The sequence below is a fragment of the Aspergillus melleus genome, assembly GCF_016097325.1.
Source record: "Aspergillus melleus strain CBS 546.65 chromosome Unknown contig4, whole genome shotgun sequence".
NCBI lineage: Eukaryota > Fungi > Ascomycota > Eurotiomycetes > Eurotiales > Aspergillaceae > Aspergillus > Aspergillus melleus.
This window is the reverse complement of record NW_025763373.1, coordinates 3,359,845-3,383,476: the sequence shown is the minus strand read 5'-3', so window position 1 is coordinate 3,383,476 and position 23,632 is coordinate 3,359,845. Positions and strand designations below refer to the sequence as shown.

At 51.1% G+C, this 23,632-nt stretch overlaps 9 protein-coding genes across 10 annotated transcripts; 4 read left to right on the top strand and 5 right to left on the bottom strand.

Annotated features, from left to right (window-relative positions):
* Positions 1-545: 545 nt before the first annotated feature.
* Positions 546-997, bottom strand: LDX57_007967 (putative copper resistance protein Crd2; the record flags this gene model as incomplete). The annotated part of the gene is made up of 3 exons (XM_046089686.1): positions 546-625; positions 681-776; positions 838-997. The coding sequence occupies 3 exons, from the start codon at positions 995-997 to the stop codon at positions 546-548; spliced, it is 336 nt and encodes a 111-aa protein (XP_045945658.1).
* A 1,748-nt stretch (positions 998-2,745) lies between these two features.
* LDX57_007966 (tRNA-ribosyltransferase family protein) lies at positions 2,746-4,458 on the bottom strand (the record flags this gene model as incomplete). Its single annotated transcript, XM_046089685.1, has 8 exons — positions 2,746-2,932; positions 2,984-3,171; positions 3,232-3,309; positions 3,373-3,430; positions 3,480-3,800; positions 3,872-3,955; positions 4,040-4,290; positions 4,372-4,458. 8 exons carry the CDS (start codon positions 4,456-4,458, stop codon positions 2,746-2,748), a joined length of 1,254 nt encoding a protein of 417 aa, XP_045945657.1.
* A 1,347-nt stretch (positions 4,459-5,805) lies between these two features.
* On the top strand, positions 5,806-7,004 carry LDX57_007965 (putative MFS transporter; the record flags this gene model as incomplete). Its single annotated transcript, XM_046089684.1, has 4 exons — positions 5,806-6,207; positions 6,282-6,451; positions 6,520-6,604; positions 6,687-7,004. 4 exons carry the CDS (start codon positions 5,806-5,808, stop codon positions 7,002-7,004), a joined length of 975 nt encoding a protein of 324 aa, XP_045945656.1.
* A 1,293-nt stretch (positions 7,005-8,297) lies between these two features.
* LDX57_007964 (uncharacterized protein) lies at positions 8,298-8,888 on the bottom strand (the record flags this gene model as incomplete). Its single annotated transcript, XM_046089683.1, has 3 exons — positions 8,298-8,512; positions 8,700-8,759; positions 8,828-8,888. The coding sequence occupies 3 exons, from the start codon at positions 8,886-8,888 to the stop codon at positions 8,298-8,300; spliced, it is 336 nt and encodes a 111-aa protein (XP_045945655.1).
* Positions 8,889-11,325: 2,437 nt separating this feature from the next.
* On the bottom strand, positions 11,326-12,635 carry LDX57_007963 (uncharacterized protein; the record flags this gene model as incomplete). The annotated part of the gene is made up of 2 exons (XM_046089682.1): positions 11,326-11,503; positions 11,569-12,635. The coding sequence occupies 2 exons, from the start codon at positions 12,633-12,635 to the stop codon at positions 11,326-11,328; spliced, it is 1,245 nt and encodes a 414-aa protein (XP_045945654.1).
* Positions 12,636-15,103: 2,468 nt separating this feature from the next.
* On the bottom strand, positions 15,104-15,815 carry LDX57_007962 (uncharacterized protein; the record flags this gene model as incomplete). Its single annotated transcript, XM_046089681.1, has 2 exons — positions 15,104-15,329; positions 15,382-15,815. 2 exons carry the CDS (start codon positions 15,813-15,815, stop codon positions 15,104-15,106), a joined length of 660 nt encoding a protein of 219 aa, XP_045945653.1.
* Positions 15,816-17,933: 2,118 nt separating this feature from the next.
* Positions 17,934-19,758, top strand: lap1. Of its 2 annotated transcripts, XM_046089680.1 has the most exons (3): positions 17,934-18,467; positions 18,568-19,314; positions 19,366-19,758. In XM_046089680.1, the coding sequence occupies exons 1-3, from the start codon at positions 18,285-18,287 to the stop codon at positions 19,597-19,599; spliced, it is 1,164 nt and encodes a 387-aa protein (XP_045945651.1). In that variant the 5' UTR covers positions 17,934-18,284; the 3' UTR covers positions 19,600-19,758. The 2 variants fall into 2 exon arrangements, with proteins under 2 accessions (XP_045945651.1, XP_045945652.1); XM_046089679.1 differs by having other exon boundaries at positions 18,568-19,758.
* A 595-nt stretch (positions 19,759-20,353) lies between these two features.
* LDX57_007960 (inositol monophosphatase family protein) lies at positions 20,354-21,412 on the top strand (the record flags this gene model as incomplete). Its single annotated transcript, XM_046089678.1, has 1 exon — positions 20,354-21,412. The coding sequence occupies one exon, from the start codon at positions 20,354-20,356 to the stop codon at positions 21,410-21,412; it is 1,059 nt and encodes a 352-aa protein (XP_045945650.1).
* A 457-nt stretch (positions 21,413-21,869) lies between these two features.
* Positions 21,870-22,945, top strand: LDX57_007959 (DUF1774 domain-containing protein; the record flags this gene model as incomplete). Its single annotated transcript, XM_046089677.1, has 4 exons — positions 21,870-21,879; positions 21,940-22,153; positions 22,223-22,662; positions 22,737-22,945. 4 exons carry the CDS (start codon positions 21,870-21,872, stop codon positions 22,943-22,945), a joined length of 873 nt encoding a protein of 290 aa, XP_045945649.1.
* Positions 22,946-23,632: the final 687 nt, after the last annotated feature.

Below are 23,632 nucleotides of genomic sequence, written 5' to 3'. Positions count from 1 at the left end.
TAGTTCTTTACACTTTCTAGACAACCTTTCTGTACCACCAAGCAAAAGGCGTATACTGTACCAGAGTCCTACTAAACTATAGCAAGTCTGCAAAACCAAGTCAAATAGAACTTATATCATACGTCAGGCTACTCAATTATGTCAGGGGGACTTTTGCTGTACTGTAGGTCTACTAAACCACGCCGGGTTCATCCATATTTATTCATGATCTGGTTAATTGACAAAGTTAACAGGCGACACGAGCGCGACCTCTATATGCTTGTGTACTACACGTACGTCAATCTACCGCAGATGCGCAGGGGTAGATGTTGCGCATCAGGATAGGATCCAAAACGAGCAATCAGAACCACAAATATCAATGGAGAATGCAACTAGCAACAATGCCATAATTATGCAATACAGTCAACCGTTCCGGCAACGGGTCTTTGCAGCCGCACCACAACCTGAACTCCGAAACGCACGCCCATACCCATGCATAAACAGATCGTCCGAAAATCCAGACGCCCCCAAGTGCCCAGCTAAAAAGAAGAAACAGTCCCAATCAATCAAGCTCGGGTAGTAAAGTCCGTCTCAATGCCCTCGACAGCTGCATCGACGGAGCTAGCCTTCTCACAGGTGCAGGACGCTAGTAGTGGTTAGTTCAGGTTCGGCTCAAATTGTCCAGGGCAAAAAGCACATACTGGGGAGTCTCTTCCCGCAGGGGCAAGCCTCGCCGGTGATCGGGTGGTTCTCGGTCGTTGACCGTTCGCAAGTACACTGTCCAGCGGGACGCGCACCTATGCGACACGAGTTAGTTTCAAACTGATCAAATGGTCCCGGATTGGAGTGTAAACATACGGCATGAGCATCGAGCACCCGAGATGGCGTTTTCGGTGGCAGCCTTGTTGCATGTGCAGTGAAGAGCGTTTTCCTTGCCACACGAGCACTTGGCCTGAGCTGCACAGACGCAGCTCCCGTCGCCAGAGGTCTTGCAGCAGGTCGAGGTAGGGTGAACCATGGTGCTGAAGCGTTGAAGTCGAGGATTGAAAGTCTAGTGCAGTATATTGGCCCCGAAGGTGGATATGGATATGTAGGCAGATAACACGGTCGTGAAGATGGAAACGGGAGAGTTTGATTCGAACACAAAGGTCAACAGTAGAGAAGAAGCTTGGGAAATAATGAAGGTAGATTCAGGTAGATTCAGGTAGATTCACTGGTAGGAACCTGCCTTATTTATACTGTTCGGCATGACTTCATAGGCCGCCGACGACCTTTGAATGCTTAACAATTGCGGCACTGTGATTCGCTGGTTAAGCCCCACTGACAATAATTCTCACCAATCAGACTTGTCCCAATTGAAGCATCCAATGGGACTGTGTCAAACTGCGCCATGCTTACTTTGCCTGCATGCCCATTGGTTTCGATATAGATAGGTAGCATGATGTCGGCTCTCCATGATGCCGTATGACTCGACCTTGCAGCCCGGAATCGTGGCTGGAGGGCCTGGGGCTCCGTCAAGCTTGGATCTGCCTTGGAGGCAACGGTATACGCCAAGAAGATCGGGGAGGCCTTTGTTACCTAGTATTGAAACATCCAAGTGCGATTTGCATGTATAGTAACCGTGTGCTTAGTTACCCAAGTATACTTCTCCATATAGCACGGTAGGGACCCCAACCTCATCGAGGATGTTCCCAGCCTCCATGGCGAGGGTGTGGTCTAACATCTGGATTCTGGCCATTGTAGAAGATCTGGATGCCTTGAGCAAAAGCAAGTTCCGCAGAGATCCCAGGTACTAGGTGGGATGACGGGAGAGACATAAGTATTATTCGTCTACGGTTTAGGGCAGCTACCGAGGGCTCTTTTTCTTCACAGGAGTGTACTCGTCTGCGCCTGACAATCTCCTCAGGCCGTACGGTTAGTTAGTCCTCTATTACATGCGTGCGAGAACTCTCTCTAACTAAACCTATCACTCGTCTATCGGCGGTCATATCTTATAGTCACAATCGTTATATCAACTCGTCTTACATTTACAGTACATATAGCGCATAGCAGGATGACCCTAAGCAAACAGACATATAGTGGAGGCAAGCTTATCATTCACATAGATCAAGTCAAAACTTTCCGGGTTATGAGCGTCCCCATAGCGACCATCAACTCAGCTATCTCACTTATACAGACACAAAAAGAGGCGACAGACCCTCTCGACCCAACCAAGATGAGATTTATACGAACAATTTTAATACTAATAATAGCCGGCACAGAAAAAGTAGGTAGGTGAGGTGTATAAAAGGCCTCTGTTGCTGGCACAGAATGTGGGCGCGCCTATATGTATATAGAGAGCTACGCTTCCCGACAAGTATAGACGGAATGATTCTATTCTCGATTTTAACCTATGTAAGTGTCAGAGCGAGTTACGTCGTTAGCTAGCTCAAATCGCACGGTAGCTTAGCTTATATAGAAAGTCCGTCTATTTCAGTCCTTCGCGGCGATAAAATACTACCGGTTTACCAGCTTACTATGGAAAATACTGGAGTTCCAGCGGTTGGGAATTGGAAAGAGAAGACCAACCAATTATATTATGGAAGCAGCTATCATGTATATCCTAAAGCGGTACTGCCTTCTTTATCATAATTCTGTTACTTTGTAGTAGTGGTAAACTGCCGGTGGGTTCGCTGTCGCGACAATTCGCTATGCGTCAGTACTAGAGTAATTCCGTGGATGACAACCAAGAAAAGAAGTCCACGTGATGGAATGATCTCAATCCAACTAATCCTCCATCAAATCAACCCCCACCCCTCGAAGTGCTTCGACTACCCACTCCGGATATTTCGATTTCTCCCCGTAGAGGTTGTGGAAGAACTGCCGGAGGAAGGCCGGGAACCGGTCCTCCAGGATGGACTGGCGGGCAGATCCCATCAAAGAGAGCAGATAATGGACATTATGGATCGTGAGCCTGTATGGATTAGAGCCGTACAGAACGGAAGGCAAGGGCGAGAGATCTTACAGATGAGCTCCGACGGTCTCCTTGGCGGCCAAATGGTAGATATATGCGCGCGTTATCCCGAGACCGCCTTGGTCCGTCGGCCGACATATCGTACAGGTGCATCCATCTTGCACCGGTCTGAAGTCTTCCGCAAAGGATATGTGTCGAAGGTTAAGGTTTCCGCTGGGAACTACCGCGTTTCCGAATCGCTGTTGTGTAGGTCTGGGTTAGCGCTTCCTCAATTCGCTCGAGGTAGATAGTAAGCTTACGGCAGTCCTTGTTGGCCACACGCAGTCAAACATGTCAGCACCGAGGGCAACGCCTACGATGAGATCCTCGGGGTAACCCTGTCAAACGATAACTCGTCAGTTGTCATGTGTCGAACAATGGACTTAACCTGGTCAACTTACCACACCCATCACATATCTCGGCTTGTGCTCCGGAAGCAGCTTTGTGCATGTACCGACCCTGCAATGACATCAGCTCGAATCCAAATCATTGCCAAAACGGCACATACACCTTGCAGAACTCCTCCTTCGCCTCACCCCCGGAAAGACCGCCAATGGCGATTCCAGGCGTATCCCGGGCCACCATCTCGGCACAGCATTGCCGGCGCAACTCCAGGTCCAGACCTCCTTGGATAATACAGAACAGATTCTGCCTTTCAGGGTATTGGTGGGCCTCAATGCATCGGTCCAGCCATCGGACAGATCGTTCCATGGCTTCGTGAATTCTGGCGTGGTCCGGAGAGGTAGTGGCGATCACATCATCTAACTGCATGATGATATCGGAGCCGATCGAGTTCTGTAACGATATGGAGTGTTCGGGGGTGAGCAGCCTGGACGTCCGAATTAGCCTTGATCCACCCCCACAGTGCTGAGCGCAATCAAGCCAACCCAAATCACATACATCGGGGAGCCATCGTGAGGGCTGAGAAACCGCACGCCTTCCTCCGTCACCTTGGCCAGTTTCAGTAGCGAAACCATCTGGAAGCTGCATGCGACCGTTGTTAGTCGACGGCTGAAGCATAATTGGCTGATGTAGATCCATCAGCGCCACGAGATAGAACAAACTCACCCGCCGCTGTCCGTCAGGATATTCCGATCCCATCCTTGCAGCTTATGTGCGCCGCCCACGGCATCCAGCACCTCCTGACCGGGTTTCAGTCCCAAATGGTATGTATTGTTCAAACACAGCATGCACCCGGTTTCCTTGAGCTGGTCGTACGTCAACCCCTTCAGGGACGCTTGGGTCGCGACGGGCATGAAAATCGGCAGGGGAACGGAGCCATGCGGGAGTTTTAGCGTGCTGGCACGAGCTCCGGTTGTCTATGAGCACCACACGGGTGAATGATGTTAGAACGGTGCGGTCAGAGGACGGGTTCGCCCGCAGTCGAGCACCCTACTCACTGAGCATTTCGCGTGTAGATCGAATGTCAACGCGGAGGGCATTGGCTTGCGCGGGGCGGGAGCCGGTGGGGAAGTAGTAGTAGGCATGGTTGCGGCGTTGTATGTCCTGCTGAAGGTGGGAGCAGGGATTGTGATCCCTGATTGCAGGCGACGTGGTGTCGGGAGCCTATAAGACCATGGACTTGTCGAAGGCCGAAGGCATGTCATTCACGGAAAGGCTCTGGAGGGGCTGCGTTGGCGATAAGAAAAAGTAGGACAACAACAAGGGAATCCATTATCGATAAATCACGGTGGTTTGCACTATTTGCATTGTTTGCCCTGTATGCAGTCGCGCTTCCCACCGCGGTTGCGCTTGTATGGTACGGTACGGTACCGGACATCCGTACGGGTCTTCCCTTCCCCAGACGTTTCCAGTTTTTTCCCCACAATCTAGAGAGTAAGTATCACTACGGCCTATGTATGAACTAGGAATTCTCGAGTCCAATCGTTAAACGCAGTGGCTCACCGCACTTGAGGCCAACCCGGTCACGGGTTCTCAACTGGCAGACCCATCGGAGTTGGACCGATCTCCGCGCAGGGGGCCCTTTTTCCCCGGCGCTCGCTAGCTCGATTTCTCTATGCGGAGAAGAGGCGAGAGTTCTCGCCCATCACCCTAAAAATTTCTTAATGTGTTGCTAAGCTTCCCCTTGGCCTGCAGCTTCCACCACCATGAGTGCGTCAGAAAAAGGCCCCAAGGAAGCCGGAAATCCAGATTACGTAGAGTCATCTCTAGATGTGAGCTTCGCCTTTGAATTGGCTGCGCAATGGCTAGCCCTAACACTTCTCAGGGCTTAGCAAACGATGAGGACCTGAAGGCTCGCGAGAGGGCACTGGTTTGGAAACAGGACCTGCGCATCCTCCCATTGAGCGCCGGGATCTATCTTCTCTGCTACCTGGATCGATCCAATATCGGTGGGTTGCAACTGGGTCGAATTTGGCGGCGTTGACTGACCAACGCCCGTGGAATAGGAAATGCAAAGATCCTCAACGAGGATACGGGGAACGATCTCCTCACAGAGACGAAGATGAGCTCGTACGAATACACGTGAGTTAGACCGCCCGGCCCAGACTGCGTTCTGCGCTGATCAATCGAAATTAGCATTGCGCTCATGGTGTTTCTTATCGCCTACGCTCTCTTCGAGGTCCCCTCGAACTATTTCTTGAAGAAGCTAAGACCAAGTGTAAGGCATTAAGCCCCTCCCAGAATCGAATCAAGAGGCTGGCTGACCTGACCATAGCGGTGGATTGCGTTCCTCATGCTATCGTGGGGGGCGTGCACAATGGGCCTGGGCGGTGCGCATAACTACGCCCAGGTGACCGGGATTCGCTTCTTACTTGGAGGTGCGTAGAGCTCGTGGCCCAGCAAGCGTTCACCCTGCTTATCCAGTCACAGTGATGGAGGCCGGACTCTTCCCAGGGCTCGTCTATTTCTTGACCTTTTGGTATCGGAACTCGGAGCGCTCCTTACGAGTGGCCCTGATCCTGGCATCGGCCACTTTAGCAGGCGCCTTCGGAGGCGCCATTGCCTACGGCGTGGGACATATGAACCAAGTCCACGGCCTGTCAGCATGGCGCTGGCTATTCATCATCGAGGGTGCTCCATCCTGCGCATCGGCCTTCCTCGTTTGGTTTCTTCTTCCTGATTATCCAGAGTCGGCGTCATGGCTCACCCCCGAGGAGAAAGATCTAGCAGCACAACGGCTCCAGCTTGAAGGTTCCCAGGGGAAAGCACAGGCGATGACATGGGAGGAAGCGAAGGGGGTATTGACAGATTGGCGCCTCTACGCCCATTACGCAGTGAGTCCCGCGTGTTTGTCAGCGCGCCCCCCCCCCTCCCTCCGACCGCGTTGCCTAACCCTCGTGTGTGCCAGGTGTATTTCGGTATATCAGCCCCCTTTTCCAGTCTGTCGCTCTTCTCTCCGGCCATCACCAGTGGCCTCGGCTATGCGAATCTGCGCGCTCAACTCATGACCGTCCCGCCGTGGGCGGTAGCATATGTAGTAACCACCGCCGTCGCTTGGTCTGCGGATTACTTCAACAGGTAGGCCGTTTGTCCTTGCTGGGGTGCACTTCGAAGCATGGCACACTGACATAGGCGTTTAAATGCAGTCGGGGTCTACATTCAGCTATCTTCTCCTTCATCGGAGCCATGGGTTTTCTAGCCTCTGCCGTGCTCCCGGCAGACGCCTACCTGGTGAGCATCTGCTTCCGCTTTTCTTTCCCCATGTCCGCCAAGACCAATTCCCCTGAATCAGGAATACTGATGCCATTTTCAGCACCGATACGGTTGTCTCATCGTAGCGACCAGCGGCGCATTTGCCTGCATCCCGCCTCTACTAGGCTGGCTCTCCGCCAATATCCGGTCCACCGCGGGAACAGGACTCGCAATTGCTCTCAATGTATCCTTCGGGGCACCGGGACAGATCGTCGGCGTGTGGATCTACAAATCCAACGAAGCGAAACGAGGCTATCCGACCGGGCATTGGACCAATGCGGCGTTGCTCCTTGCGGTGTGCGTGGGGTGTCTTGCGTTGCGACTTTATTATGCATGGAGAAACAAGCGGATTGTGGTAGGGGAGAAGTTTGCGTATTAGACGATGGGACTGGAACCGGGGTGGGAAACACTAGTCGTAAATTGTATTCCTGATCGAGAGGATCGGGATGTTAGCGAGTTGGACGAACCATGGAACGGAGGGGGCACGTGAGCAGCGAAATAAGGTTAAGCTCACCACAGTGACTTGCACCTGGTTCCAAAGACTCGGGTCCGTCATAAGATCAAGGAGGCTCTCTCCGTTGAGCATACGGGATTGCTTGGTCTGCAGTCAAGGGAATCAATGGTCGCTGTCAAATTGAGGGGCTCGGAAACCAGGAAGAAAAGCCGCAGGAAAAACAAAAAGGAGCAATAGATAAATCAAAAACCCTTCGGAATTATTAACACTCAGCTACATCAGACATTTGACCAAAACAAATCAATTTCTCGGGAAAACTCAGACCCCAAAAATCGAACGCAAAACTGCAGCGAAAACTTTTCTAGCGCCTGCAATTGACCGCGGCAGACCGCCTGTCCCGCGTCGGCGTTCACCTGTCCAACGTGCTTTGGACACCCCGTCGGTGTATACTTGTCACGGGAGATGAACAAGATCCAACGATTATTTATATTAGGGAGAGAAAATTGGGGGGAGACAAGAAAAAGGAAGCCATCCACAGACACGCCGAGAAACTGGCGAGGTGCATATGAACCTGCGCAAATCACAAAAAAAGAAAATATAGATCCAACTGTCGGGACTCAATTCCATACGCTTCATAAATTCACTGTCGTCAAGATATCGTGCCATAAGATCCGTCATATGGGCTGTTGTATAGAGATGGAAGGGGGGTCTGAACGTCAAAAGACGCAACAAAGCTGAAAGAAAACATACAGCATCTGTGTTAGAGGAACCGTCACCTGAAGTCGAACCGAAAAAAGCTCGATTCTAGGAATCAGGACAAGGGGGGAAAGAAAAACGAAAGGAAAAAAGAGAAGAAAAAGCCAGACCAGAATTGCACCACGCTCTTTGAGTTGGATATTGTCCGTAACATAACAATATTCGTCGTCGAGTCTGTTCCTCTCCGAAAGGAATCCCAAACAAGCGAAAAGAAGCGAGGGAAAAGATTCGCAGAATAGGAGACTTGTATGCCGACAGCCGAAGATGTTGTACACGTCTGCGAGGCTCGTAAAATCGAGTTCAATCCGGGAAACGCTGTTCGCAACAAAAAGTCAGGGAGCGATGGAATGTTGAGTTAATCGACCCTGGCAGCTGCTGTCCATAATATGTGAAAGGCCGATGGTAGAGAGGTGACATGATATTAAACCACATTAAAGAATACAATATCCCACAACAGGTGTCCTAACGCCGGGGAAATGTAGATGCCGATTGCTGGTAAGGGAAGAGCTGGCCCGGGTAAAGGGTAGGATGCTGATTCGGAGTCTGGTTGAGATTCTTCAAGGCAACCTCGGCGACATCTTCCTTTGCGTTGTTGGTATACTGGCCATCGTACCACATCCGTGCGGCGAAGTTGTGTCCGTTGATCGTAACGGTGCTAGACCAAGCTGTGCGACCTCCTGTAGAGAGCGAAAGACCAGTTAGTGAAAGGCACCGCAGAATCTCAGTCCAAAAGTCGGTGAAGGTCAAAATTGACTCCACCCCTCAGTGTGCCGAGACACACAATGAGCAACGTTCAACAGAGGGGGGAAATTGAACATCAACCAGATAGGAAATGCGAAAGAGGGGGTCTTAGGGGAAGCATACCTCGACGTTCGGACATGATGTTGAACACGGGGGCCCCAATCTTCGCACGACGGCAGTGCTCTTGGGGGCAAAGTTAGCATACGATGGAATGATAACGCCTGAAGGAATTGCAGGAAAGTGGGGCATACCTTGAAGCTGCTCCTGCCAACTGAGCCGGGGACTACCTGGAGAATGGGCGGCAGCTGACATTCTGGAAGGATGCGATCTTCTTGGTAGAAACGAGTAAAAAATAAAAATGTGTCTTTGGGTATTGAGGAGCTTTGACGGGGTGTAGATGTCTTCAGAACCACTGGCGTGAGGAAATATGAAATCAAAGAGAAATATCAATTGTTTGATAGGAGAATTCGAATAAAGTGGGAGGAAAAATGAACCACGCGGGCCTCTCTCTCACACACACTCTCTTCCTCTTTATAATTGGCTTCGACAGACTATTATCTTTATGTGTTGCAATTGCTTGCTCTCGGTTGAGGATTGGGTATGGATCCCGATGTCTTCGCACACGAAATGACCTCGATGGATAGATAGGGGAAGCGGGGAGTTCGGTCATATAAACAGTGGGCCATGCTCTTAACCCCAAATCGTCACTGTGCAAGCAAGACAGTTTCGGCGTGACAAACACGGAACCTAACCATCAAACCTAACAGACAGGCTTATGCATGTCGTGGTGGACATCGCACAGCGCCAGCAAAATTACCCCCTCCCTTATCCTCCACTCAAGGAACGCCAGTTGCATGGAGAGTATGCGGATCATTTTTTATGAGGCTGCAAGCTGGAACGGCCCGGCGCACGCCGACTGAGAATGTACCCTTGAAGAAACGCCTGAAATGAGCAGGGAAGCAGGTCACTAGTCTCCACACGTACGCCAGATTCATTGAGCGACAAGGAAACAAGGCGACAACGACAAGCCTGTCTCGGTGGCACCAGGGGGTTGAGACTTTTCCACCCTTGAAGACAACTCAGAGCCCTTGTCGTCCTTTGTTTTTCTCCCTGTCTCGCAGCCGATGCTTGCCATCGGGTACGAACCAGCCTCTTGCCTCATGGCCGCTCTTCAAGGGAAGACGAGAAATCTCTTCTGGAAGGAATGTACTGTGGAGGGGTGGTCTAGTTGCCCAAAAGCGGAGAGGGGCCCATAGGACTAGAAGCGACGAATTGAAGCCAGAATTGGCTCACATTAGCCAGTAAGGCTCCTCAGAAGAGCTGGAAGCGGGCCCTCTTGGGGTGCCAGCTCATCAATGATTCCATCATAAATCCAAGGGCCGGAACATAGCTCAAGGTTCCCCGTAGCTTCTAGCCCTAGAGCCAAACGGCCACAAACCGGGCCGCTCTGCATGAACAATTGCCATCGGAAAGGGAATTTGCAAATTCCAGGAGACCAAGAGGGGGGAAGCCTCGTTGGCGATGTCACTATCAACAAGCTCAATGGGAGTTTGGCACGGCCAGCGCGTACACCGAGAGGGAGGGGGAAATGGGCCTTCTGCAGGAAAATACCGATTGCCAGCGAAGAGAGAAATTGGGTCTTGGTTCACCCAATCTATTTCCGGGGGAGACATCGGTCATGATTCGTTGCTTTCTCTATGGCATCGTGTTGGGCATACATACTTGCATTCTCAACCTCTTCGGCGCCGGCACGAGCGTGAAGGGGATTTGAAAGAAATGCATGAAGGCGTTAGAAAATGACGGGGGGGGCTAATGAAAGGAACCATATAGCAATACTTAGCACCTGCATGAAGCGGCATGAAAGAAACAACGACGCCAACGGGGAAAGCTGGGATGCATCCACGAACTGCCATCGAAGCGGCGCAGCGGCGCTTGATTCGACGCGACGTCGTTTGGGGACGAGCCTCGATCTGCCCCGCATCGACCTCAGGACAAGCTTAATCGTGCCCTGCCCACTCCGACAGCTAGAAGACAGACAGAATTGCTGTCCCTATCGACTGCCAATCATGCTGTCCCCCGTAGTCCTCGTCCGAATCGGAATTCAGCACGCCCGTTCCCCATCCAGCCAGATTCTTTGCATGAGACGGCTTCGAGGATGAGGAATCCGGTCCAGAACCAGGGGCGAGGGGGGCCTAAGTTAGGCTGACATCACGATGAACCATTGCCTTTGTTGGGTTCTTTTTTTTTTTTTTTTTTTTGTTCTTGTCCTAGGTTGAGTTGCCAGGGCATCGTGCTGCGTGCCATAGTCAACGTCGAACATCCAGCGCTTATCCAAGTGTCTCCACCGAGCCTATTCCAAGTTGACTGTTGCCAAAAAAGAAACCAAGTAAATCAATCAATCTGATCCAATCAATTGGAGGGAAAAAAAAGAACCCAATGGTTCAAGCCAAAAATAGATTTCAAAAAAACCTGCAAAGGGAAAGAACCAAGTCGCATGCACGAAATATCAACATCAAGTAAACCGCCGTTACACAGTCCCTACTGAATTTCACGCCAGCCTGAAAATCCAGCCACCGCCCAACCATGACCGTGAGACCAATCGAGAAAAGAAAAAGAAAAAGGGAAAAAAGAAGGACAACAAAAATAATAATACGAGTCATGCGAGCTGATTGTCACGTCAGACCGACGTACTTTGTAGATGAACAAGGCCTTTTTCTTATCCACATCTTTTTCAAATCCCCACCCATCTCTAGGCTGATCCCCTTCGAAGGAACACCTCATCAATGAGGCGCTTAGCTCCTATCGTCTCCATCCCCCTGGTGATCGAAGATCGTGTTGGAAGTGGAAGGGGGCCATGTCCGTTCGAATGCCAGCGTCGACGAATACAGTCATCGACTAGGATAATCAGTCCGGTCGCAACAATCACACTGTATGCGCAGTTAGTGACTGTCTTCCATCAAGCCATGAAAAGGGGAAGAATGGGAACACGTACTCAGCCATGTCAGACATCTTCTCATATACAGAGGCATCACTAATCCACATCGAAGACGGTGGGACCCAGCCTCCCTTACTCTCTTCTTCAACCGCTTCCATGGGCGTCAAGATCTCCGGTACGATATGAGCGATCTGCTTTGACGTCCGCGTGTCGACGAGGTGATAAGTTACCTCTCGCAAATCGCCTTCTTTCCGAAATCCCCGTCTCCACTGGTACTTCGTGGACCAGTATTCGTACTCGTACCTTTTAGATACCCCAGCGCCTCGTCTTCTGATTTCTACGTGCGCATAGTTGGAGAACTCCAGCAGGGTATTGTCAGCAAGTGTGACGGGTCGATCGGCACCGCCCTTGGCGTCTAGATCCTTGTCCTGAAAATACCCCTCGTCACCAACCAACCTATACTCGGAATCCTGGCGCTTGTGCTCTGCATTGGGCAGCGAGCCATTGCCACTTGATCCCGGTCGCAAGCTGGCCAACACACTGTTCCAAGAACGTCGAAACACCGGCCGTCTGTCCGAACGAGACGATCGAGGTTTCCTCTCCGAGTGACACACCTCGCGCCCCGAATCTCGGCAGTAGCGCCGAAAGGAAAACTTCCTGGAGAACAAGTCATACATGCGCAGATGAAACAGGGTAATCTCTTGCTGGTACCCTCCTCGTCGCGGGACGACGGTGTCTACCCGGAGGTTCATGTTCCCATCTAGCGTCGCATCGTCGTGGCGGATAAGTAATCGTCGCGAAGATGGGAACAAGTCGGCGAACGTGGACGGATTGGAAGGGACCACGTCGGTGGGGAAGACCTCCAATCTGCGATCAGTCACCGCGTAGCGTGGCTTCTCCGGGAGGTCCTCGACTGAAGGTGCCGTTGATGCGTAGGTTGATACCGAGTCTCTGGGATCTTTGGCATCGAGCTCGGTCGTCTCTCTCCGCTTCGAAGTGGGCCGATTGCTGTAGATCGTAGGGACCGTGCTCTTCGAACGATCCGAGACGTCGCTGTTGGTAGAGCTGGAGCTGCCTCCAGTCCTCGAGCCATTCTGACATGAGGACGCACTGTAAGCTCCCATGGCGGCGCTAATGTGATGTGAAAAGCGAAAAAAAAAATGTTTTATCAAAAAAGTAACTGATGGGATATGCAGACCCCGGTAAGATTGCAAGAATGGGGGACTCTGTATTCAGTCCTTCGCGGGTGCGGATTTCGGTGTCGGCAGTGGTCTTAGTTCGGACACGAGATAGTGCTAAATTTACTCCGACTGGGGTTGATGGAGATATCCAGGGATGTATGTATGTGGAAGTAGGGGAGGGGGGTAGAAGAAAAAGAAAAACAAAGTGGAGTCAATCAGTAAAGCGAACGAGATCCGATCAGTCTGGCAGGGAAATCATAGCCCCATCTCGTGGTTGTCTCGCTCTGTTTCCGACCGATGCCGTGTACGACGTAGCAATCGACCGGATATATTGACGGGGGCAAGGTAAGGCAAGAATTTTCGAGGCCAGATCCGTGAGTGGTCATACGATATGGCTCGGCTGGAGGGAAGGAGCAGGAACTAAACAGGAAGATCATAAATATGGGACAGTTGTCTGGTTCTAGAGAGTGAGGGGAATGTGAAGGGGGTGGCCAGTGTACATAGCAGATGACGCCAGGCCAGGGCTTAACGGGTGAGGCACGAAGAAGACACGGACCGAAGAGAGAAAAAAAGAAAAAAGAAAAAGAAATGGCTAGGGTTCTGTGGCGCAGGAAGTAGGAACGGGTATCAAATCAGAAGGAGAAGGAAAGGAAGAAGAAATCATAAGTCATGGATGGATGGATGGGAGGGAAAGCCGGTAAAAAGAGCAGAGAAGGGAGCCACGTCGATGTCTCCATGACTGAATTGTCACCCCCTCCCGTTGCTTTGTTTACACCCCTACGTATGTACTCTCTGTGTACCTCTCTCTCTCTCTCTCTCTCTCTTCATCAATCAGTCCTTGTTTTCATTTTCATCTCGTTTTTCACTTCTTTTTTTTTTTTTTTTTTTGACTTTCGTTATATGCCTACTCCGAACCCAGCCTTGAATTCCAAAACCCTAATTTCTCATGAGACTCAACTCTTACCATGCAAATTTATTCTGCCCAAAACACGAATGCGCCTGACCGTCTCGTTCCAGATCGTCCCAGGATGCGATAGGCGTTTACCACGCAGGCTGACGCCGGCAGTGCCACCACTGAGCGAGGTCGATATCCTCCGAACCCCCTCAGACGGACCATTCCGGGAGTCAAGCATAGCCTATCGTGTCATTTTCTGCCCGTTCTTTTCGTGCGTTGGTACTTCTGTCATCCCGGGGCGATGGAATCCCCCAAGGCTACATACATGCTAGGATAATCTTGACCTATTGCTTCCCCTGCAGGAAATTGCATGCAAGTATGAAGTATCTTCAACTGTTCACATGCAACTGAACTCGGCACGCATATCTTCACCGGGCGCCAAAGGGATCTAGAAATGCCTATACTGATGAAGTATTTCGACCCCCTGCTCTATCAAGTTTCCCATCTCCTGGCGATGTCGATGCCTGACAGCCCAAGCCGGCTCAGCATAGAACCATGGAACTGACTGGAGACAACTTCGGATCGGTCCGAAACCGACAACGGACCACGAACTTCTCAAGTGTACACTGTAGTTTAAACATCGTGAGATGTTCATAACATGGCTCCAGTGATAATCCTTTTGTCTCCGGTATCGGGTCTTGGGTTTGACATATTATTCAGGCATCAAGAGCATCCTGATTTCCCACACGAACCCCACGGTCGATGGAGACGGTGGGGATGGGTGACCCTTGCTTTTTGACCGCCTCACAGAGGAGCTTTGCAATGGTCCTTGACCATTTGTTCATGGTGACCACGCGGGTCATAGTACTCCAGAGTACGTACTCAGTACTGGGAGCCCCTCAATCGGCCGATCAAGGCATCCATGCGTCTTCTAGATCGGTCGATTTTGTCCCCGCCACCGTTCGAGTCCCTTGCACGGCACTATGCAACTTTGTAGAGAACTAACATCCCCCAAAGGTGTTCACGTCACTGCTGCCTCCCATTCATATTTGATTTAGGTCTTTATTTTTCTTCTATTTCTTTTTTCTTTTTATAAACCAACCCCCTACGGAGTACTAACGCGAGAGTTTCCGACGAATGACGCGAGGGGCATGGGTCTGATGTCATAGAAGCTCTGAAAGAAAAACAAGAATTGTTTATTTTCAGGTTCTGATAGGCATGTCTTGAACCTCGCCCTCTATTTTTTTTTCATGCTGCTAATAGTATTGTGCGTTTCTGCGATGCCGCTCTGCTGCGCTACCGAGACAAACCCAGGACAACATAATAGACGCATGGGAGAGAAAGAGAGGGAGAAACAAACCAGTTTTCTAAGGATTCTAAACCATAGCCTTTAAACCCGACTCCGTCTATTGTACAGTGAGTATGTTGGAAAATGCACTACAGATCCGCCTTACCCTAAAAGAGATCCCGATTATATTCCCAGACAAACTCCGATGGACCAAGAAGCCGGCATGGCTTATACCTGTGCCCACAGTGGTCGAGGAAGCTCATCCTCGGTTTGATTCAGAGCTTCACGGCGGCACGTTCCCGAGCCAGTGGAATCCCCGAACAGCCCGGTTGCGCGACTGCCACCGGTTGGGGGATGAAATCCGACGTATGCCTCACGGCGAGCAGGCTCACCCACCGTGACAGACCAAGTATGTAACCCATAATAAGATGCAATAGAATGAACAAGCCAGCGACTGATCCAAGTCAGTGTCAATCATTCCAGGACAAGTCAGCTGATACACTTACCCGAAAGCAGCAGCTCTGTCATCGGCCAAGCTCTCAAACACCATCTTCTCGCCATCGCGCTCATTATGAGCAATCATAGCCTGACTCATTTGCTGCAGCTTCTGCTTACGCGCGGGCGAATCGTGCATTTGTCCGTTTCGTCCTACAAAGACAATTTCGTCCTCGGAGTCCTCATCGGAGGTTTGAGGGGCATCTGCCAACCCCTCCTTGCGAACCAGACGTTGCTTTTCATTCCATCGCTGAATGAACTGTCTGATATCTTCCTCCAGGTCTTGAAGCATCCCTCGTGCGGCGCGCGCGTGCTTTAACTTCGAGCGAAGCTCTTTGGGAATGTGATAGATCTCGTTTCTGGTGCCCTTGGTCGTCTGGTTGGACGACGTGCGATCCATGTGCGCATAATGGACGTCCCAAAGGGGTGCCAAATAATACGGCATGGGGTCATGTCGGGTATAGGTTGGCCGAATGTCCCAGTCCTTGGGAGAAGGCGGCTCCGCCCAGGGATTGTGCAGAAGACGATCTTCATAGTAAGAATGCTCTTGTCAGTGACTCCAGAGACAAACGCAACCCTTCAGGCTACGCCACCAAGGGCCAATGTGTGCCCTGTTGATCAAGACGTACCGTTCTCCCAACGTTGTCTGCGACGGCTTCCGTCCTTCCCTTTGAGTAACGCCTCGCGTCTCTTCAAACTATCGCGACGGAGTGGCTCGCGGCGCCGAAAAGAGACGGTTGGAGCCCGCTGTGTCTGATTCGGGGCCAGAACTCTGGTCCTTGTGGTAGGCTGATGATCCGTTGGATCATCTAGAGGAATTGACAGCGAAACTGTGGCGCCGCGCAATGCGCCCCCACTGTGCGTTGACTCCGAGCAAGTGACGTTCTGCGCAGCCGGCACTGTTTCAGAAATAGTCAAGTTCTCAAGAGACGCGGTCGCTTGCTCGGTCCACGCGGAAATGGCTCTAGTCTGTTGCGGGGACAGATGGCCCTGGACCTCTGGTTGAGGATGCAGGCTGGGATGGATGGCCATGGCGCAACCACGCAGTGGGGAGCAATTCGGGGAGATAGGTTGGAGGAGTGAGTACGCGAAGAGGCGCAACAACGTATAGAGTTACCGGTTCTTCGGAGGGTAGATCGTGAAGTGTAAGTCAAGGGAGCGAGCGGGGATGGGCGAAAGGGGACAGATAAGAAGAGATAGCGATGCGTCCGGTCGCGTCCGACGATCACCGATCCTTACCGGTACTGTAAGCGCGATGGCGAACCGCGCATTCGCCGTTGACTCATCCACGGGCCCACGCGCCGTTGAGTTCCAGTCTCATTGGTGGAAGGGGACCCGTAGCCCTAGCCCTAGTTACTCCTTCTGGGTTAGACCGTACCTGGTACTCGTATGGCCAAGTTGGTGCCTGAGTCATCGGGGAGATCCATGATCCATCGTGATTCACTGTGACAAGAACCCATCGGCATCTTGGCGACTCAAGAGCTGCCATCCGGTAACACTCCTCACTGAAAATCATGGGCCACAATCCACAGTGGTAACATGACTACTCCGTATGGGTACGGAGTAACTGAGCGTTTTATTGAGACCCAGAGCGAAAGACGGCTTTCAGAAGCTAAATAGCTAGCTCAATTGGAGTGCGAAAGACCGCACCAACGAGCCCAGGAATTGAAGGATCCTTGGGTGAGTCTCTACACCGTAGTGTAAGTTGGCGAAGCTGTGCGGAGTCTAGGCTACGATATACCCGATGTCTTATGTTCTTGTTGAATCGAACGGTAAAAGGCTAGAGGCTATACAACACCGCCTCCTCGGGGCTATTGTTGTTTCATTTAGTTCGACAACTTCCTTCACAACACGAGAATTGGGGATAGGTTGAAGATCCCGATTCGACCCACTCATAGGCTGACAATGAAATCAGCCAAGACAGGGTTCTGCGCACCGGCTACCGAGTGGATCAGGATCCTTCTCAATTTGATGGATGAAGGAAGAGGCATGGGTACACCGTACTCAGTAAATGGTTGCCTGATACGGATTCAAAGGATGCCTTGACATTTTGGTGTCTTGTTGAATGCTATTAATAGCAATTGACGGTCGTACATCAAATGATGGCAATGATGCCTTTCGCTCATGCTGGGAAATTGGGTTGACAAGATCTTCTGGGAGTGTATTGGTACTCCTCAAGACGTCCGAGAAAATCGATTTCTTGGGGTTCTTATCATTTGATGTATTCCGTAGACACAGCCACATAGGGACTCAAGCCTGGAAAGTGGAAGATCAAATATCCCAAGCACACAGATGGGGCTGAGCTAACAATGTCACTAACTATACTCCGTAGTCTAGACTCTGGAGAAGCTCTAACGCTTCTGGAGAAATCGGTTGAGGGAAATGCGTTTCTGGAGAAAAAGGACTCAAGTTAGTCAAGTATGACCTGTGTTACGGGGAAAGGACCAACTCCACCGGGGCGGCTAGCGAACTAATCCCATCAACCTAGAGCATACGGAGTACGAAGTGATCACTTCTTAGTGCTGTCGGTGCCTTAGGCTTACCCTCTTCCTTCCCCAAGCTCCTATTTAATGCATCTGGTTCCTACCTGATTTGATGATAAATTAATTGCCCACCGACGCAGCTCTGACGCAACAACGTCGTCTCTTGATCGAGAACAACGGTACAACCCCTGTCCCCGCCCGCGTCTCCCGTCTGCCTTTGCCCCTTCTCCAATTCTCGCTCCAACGGCTCCCCCTCACTGATTCATCACTTTGCTCATCCCCGGAGCTGTTCATGCCCATTCTTACAATCCATCTCTTACACCCAGTATCTACCTACAATCTGATTTCTTACTTGGTTTTGCAGTACTTATATCTTGGATACCCTAATCTAGCCCTTCAATCTTTGAAAGCAGTTCCCGCCATTTCCCATCATGAAGGTCGGAGCCGCTCTTGCGCTGGGCGCAACAGCTTCCACGGGGGTTTTGGCTGCTGTGATTCCCCAGGCACCATTGACGAATCCGCACATCTACCACAACCAAGAGAAATACTTGATTGAGCTGGCTCCTTATCAGACCAGATGGGTGACCGAAGAAGAAAAATGGGCCTTGAAATTAGTAAGCCTCCAGTATCTCGCGGATTGCTTGGTTATGATCTTCATTATTGTTGTTGTCTTATTACCATCTTCTATGGCTAATCACCATTTCTCTCGAAAAGGATGGCGTGAATTTCATCGATGTTACAACAGAGCGAAATGCCGGTTTCTATCCTACATTGCACGCACCGAGCTATGTGCGCTACCCGTCGAAGATGGAGCACACCGACGAAGTAACCACGCTCATCAAAGATCTATCCAAAGCCAATATGCAACACAACCTGGAGAAATTCACATCTTTTCATACCCGCTACTACAAATCCCAGACAGGCATTGAATCGGCAACATGGCTCTATAACCAGGTTCTAGATGTTATCAAGAGCTCCGGGGCCGCGAAGCATGGCGCCACTGTTGATCAATTCGCCCATCCCTGGGGACAATTCAGCGTCATTGCCCGCGTCCCGGGTAAAACAAATAAGACTGTTGTGCTGGGTGCTCATCAGGACAGCATTAACTTGTTTCTTCCCTCGATCCTGGCTGCACCAGGCGCTGATGATGATGGCAGCGGGACTGTCACCATACTTGAGGCCCTGCGAGGTCTTCTACAATCAGACCCCATTATCAAAGGGGAGGCGCCCAACACAATCGAGTTTCATTGGTACTCGGCGGAAGAAGGCGGCATGCTAGGCTCTCAAGCCATCTTCTCCCAATATAAACAGGACAAACGTGATATCAAAGCCATGCTTCAGCAGGACATGACAGGATATACCCAGGGAGCTCTTGAGGCCGGTCGCCAGGAGGCCGTGGGAATAATGGTCGACTACGTCGATCAAGGGCTAACGCAATTCCTAAAGGACGCAGTCACGACGGTAAGTGGGGATCACCCTTATTTAAGGCTTGCTTGCTGACGGTCGGCTTAGTATTGCGATATTGGCTTCATCAACACTAAGTGCGGCTACGCTTGTTCTGACCACACATCGGCGAGTAAATATGGCTATCCAGCAGCGATGGCAACCGAATCCGAAATGGAAAACAGCAACAAACGAATCCACACGACTGATGACAAGATCAAATATTTGAGCTTCGACCATATGCTTCAACATGCAAAGCTGACCCTTGGGTTCGCCTACGAGTTGGCATTTGCCCCGTTTTGATCGCTCGCCTGACGTAATGCATGGATGATGTTAAACTTTCACGGCGTTCCGGGAATTTAGGTCATGATCAGTACTATAGGAGAAGTTATAGGGATATTCTAAATAGTGATTTTTTGGCTATGATTTGAATCTAAAGGACCGAGATAGGTTACTGTCGAGATTGTCGTGTTTCCTTTTAGACTCCATATAGTACGTATGAATTTGGTGACGTCGTCTCTGCGGGAAGTCTGCCTGTTCGGTCAGGCAATCAGGCAAGCCGAACCGAGCCACACTAAACTCGAACGAGACACTCTCAGCAAATCTCTGCCGATGAGATCATTCATTCTGTGTCATTCCTGGTGATTCACCTTCTCTTCTGCCGGCAGTGGCCTTGCACATCAATCAACTGCACCCCCACCACGAGAACATATGAACCGAGTATTGTGATCTACCAAGCGGCCTAGCCTCGATCTATAGCAGTAGAACTCGGCAGTCACCCACACTAGACCCCACCTTCAAAATTGGATCTTGTGCGATCAAAAGATCTACAGAAATCCCATGTGCTTAACTTGGTGTTCACTAGACTAGGTCTTGGTATATCTTTCGTCTCGGACCACTAGCTTGAAGGGTTATTTGAAAGTCTGGATTGCTGTTAGGAAGAAGACCGCGCAAGAGTTCGACTATTGCGCTCAACATTGGGCTTAACCTCACTTTAATTTGAAGAAGCAACCCAATACTGAAACTGCTGGCCAGTAGTAGAGGTGTCTGAATCAACATGGAGCCAACCAACCCCTACAGCAAGGAACTTCACATTGCGTGCCTGGCAATCCAGAGGGCCACGCTTTTGACGAAAAAGGTCCTCGAGGCCGTCGACAAGGGGAGCCTTGATAAAAGCGATTCCACCCCCGTGACGGTGGCCGACTTTGCCTCCCAAGCGCTGATCATCAGCGCGATTCACCACGTCTTTCCCGAGGACGACATTGTCGGCGAGGAAGACTCGGCGGCTCTTCGTCGCGATGCGAGCCTACTTGACCGAGCCTGGGACTTGGTCTCGTCTACCCATCTTGATGACCAGGCGAGCGAAGCTTTGCTCCATACGCCAAGCTCGAAGGAGGAAATGCTCGGGCTGATCGACTTGGGGGCTCAAGGAACCTGTGGTCCCAAGGGTCGCTCCTGGGTCCTGGATCCCGTGGATGGCACGGCGACGTTTATCGAAGGCCAACAATATGCGGTCTGCCTGGCACTGGTGGAGGATGGACGCCAACGGGTTGGGGTCCTGGGTTGTCCGAATCTCAACTTGGCCTCGGGCCGTATTCATGAGGATGCAGTGGATCGGGATGGCTACGGATCTCAGGTGTTTGCCGTCGCCGGCCAGGGTGCATACATGCGCAAGATGGGAACGGGAGCCCTCGAACCCGCACACAAACTCGACACCAAAGCCCAAATCACGGAGTACAAGGATCTGGACTTTGTGGATTGCGCGGCTTCCACGTCCTCGAACATCGAATATCACGCTCGCCTTGCAGCTCATATCAACGCGCCATGGCCCCACACGACCGATTTATGGGCGGCGCAGCTTCGATATATCGCCATTGCCGTTGGGGGCTGCAACACCTTGATCAAAATTCCGCGCAAAGCGTCGTACCGGTCCAAGATCTGGGACCACGCCGGAGGAATGTTGATTGCCGAGGAGGTTGGATGTACGGTTAGCGACCTGGCGGGTAATCCAGTTGACTGCAGCCTGGGCAGGACCCTGGCGGAGTGTTACGGGATGATTATAGCGCCTACATCTATCCACGGACGGCTCGTCGAGGCCGTGAAACATATTGTGTAAAGGGGGAAGTTGTGACGGAATCGCATCGCTTAAACGCCTGTCTAGTGAGGAAGAGAGACAGAGTGAAAGTTAAGGATTACTAGCATGTAAATTGATCAATGAGATACTCCCAGCCAAAGTTATCCCCCGCATCGGGGGAGCACCTGACCGTTCGTCCTCTCGTGGCGGCGCCAGGAAAAGGCGGATTTGGCGCTGATTCGATCATGACATCACCCCATCCAAGCACTGGATTGGATTATATTATGTTCATTATTGTTCTGCTTATTGCCATACTGTTTCCCCACATTCACTGGCTGTCAAGGTTCCCACTGCCCCCAGTATAAGTAAGTTACATCATTTCGTAGTCCTGGTTGTACAATCCTTTCCTTCTTCCCCCCGCCTTCCGTTCTTTGCTCTGTCTGCGCTCTCCAGCCCTTCTACACTCTCTGGACAGCATCGATTGAACCGTCTAATCAAAATGGCATCTTGTAAGTGTCTCCACCTCTTATCGAAATATGTATCTATTTCAAGTAATAATTACTCCTCAGATAACCCTTTCGCCCGCCGGGATTCGCACGACCGATATACCTTGGGCTCCTACCGCGTCCTGGTCCCCTTGTCATGGCTGCTGGTCGTAGTCGTTGGACTCTACTACACAGTCAATGCCCCTCATGATGTCAAACATGGCCATTCCATTTTCAAGCAAGCAAATCGACACATTACACCCTTTAGCCAAAGCACGATCGTAACGGGGATCTTCTGGTAACTAAACCTAGCCTTCTTCTGTTCATCCTCTGCTAGACCTCGCTAATATCACCCATTCCTACCCAGGATCTTTCTTCTTCTCTCTCAGCTTAGCTACGTGTATCATCTCTTTCATCGCGATGCCGCTATCGTGACGGCGACCGCAAATGTGGGCACGCATTTCATCTTGAATAACTTATTTGTCTTCGCCTGGATCCTCCTGTGGACGCGCAACCACTTCTGGGGCTCCGAGATTATCCTGATAGCCCATTTCGTCAATCAGCATGTGGCCTACTGGCGCCATCGCAACTTACCACGCCTCGTGCATCTGGCTGCCGTAGCGGGCCCCTTTGCCTGGACACTCATGGCCCTGTTTTGGAACGGCGCGGTTGCCGTGAAGAGCAACTCTCTACCTGCTAGGATTACGGCGAACGTTTTCATCTGGGTGATCTTCGTGATCGGAGCGGGTCACATCGTAACAGCCCAGGATGACATGTTGGGTTATTCTTTGAGCTTTTTGACCCTTGGTATGTACTCTTGCTTTTTATTCCCCTTTCCTGGTTGTTAGATGGGTGGACACTGCGCTAACCAGTTTCCACAGCCCTAGCGTTGAAGCAAATCGCCGTCAAGACCATCGCTCTGCAGTGGATCTTCGCCTTTGTCATCTTCGCCGTGTTCCTGGTCACTTCCCTGTACATCACTAGCACTCGGAGCGCTGGCCGCAACATTTTATTCCGCAAGACTGGACAGACCGAGTCCACTGATCGTGAGCGGGAGCCACTGCTCAACGAACCGGCCACGACCGCGTGATGGGCTACTAATTAATGGACCTTGTGGATGCACCAGAGGAGATCCGAGATACTGATATTGCCCTAGCCAAGTCCCGTCCCCAGGTGGAAATTGCTCCTCCCTCTCTTTCCCCACATTTAATTACTTAAAAAGATAATGAAAGTAGCATGGAGGTGGTGTGTTCTTTCTTCTCTGGATCGAAGCGAGCTAGCTGTGACTCGCTCAGCCTGACAGACTTTTTGTTTTGTTTTTGTTTGATTTTGATCTGGGTCGTATTCATCCGTACCTTGCTGCTCATTTCCCCATCCCTTGGTGGTTGCGTGCGGGTTCGTTAGTATTTATTGTTCATTGTCTACATAATAATTTGAAACCCAGTGTTCTGACGTCAACGGAAACCATGTGCTTAAACCTCCCGTGCTCATTCAACTTACACGGGCAAAAATGGTGCCTGTACAGTTTAAGAAGCGGCCGACTAGGATGGAGAAGAAATTCCGCAGACTCCGCAAAGACCAGGTCCAAGAAGACCAAGACGCAAGGGATGGTCGCCCCGCCGGCTCCCGCAAACCGGCCGATGGACGCGTTGCCCCGGCGACATGCAAACACTCTCCTCCGCGCTGCCCCAATTCGATGACTGCCACGAGTTGAAGCGCCCGTGTATGCATCTGCCTAAAATCTCCTTCTGCAAAGTACTATCCCCTGGACCAAGCG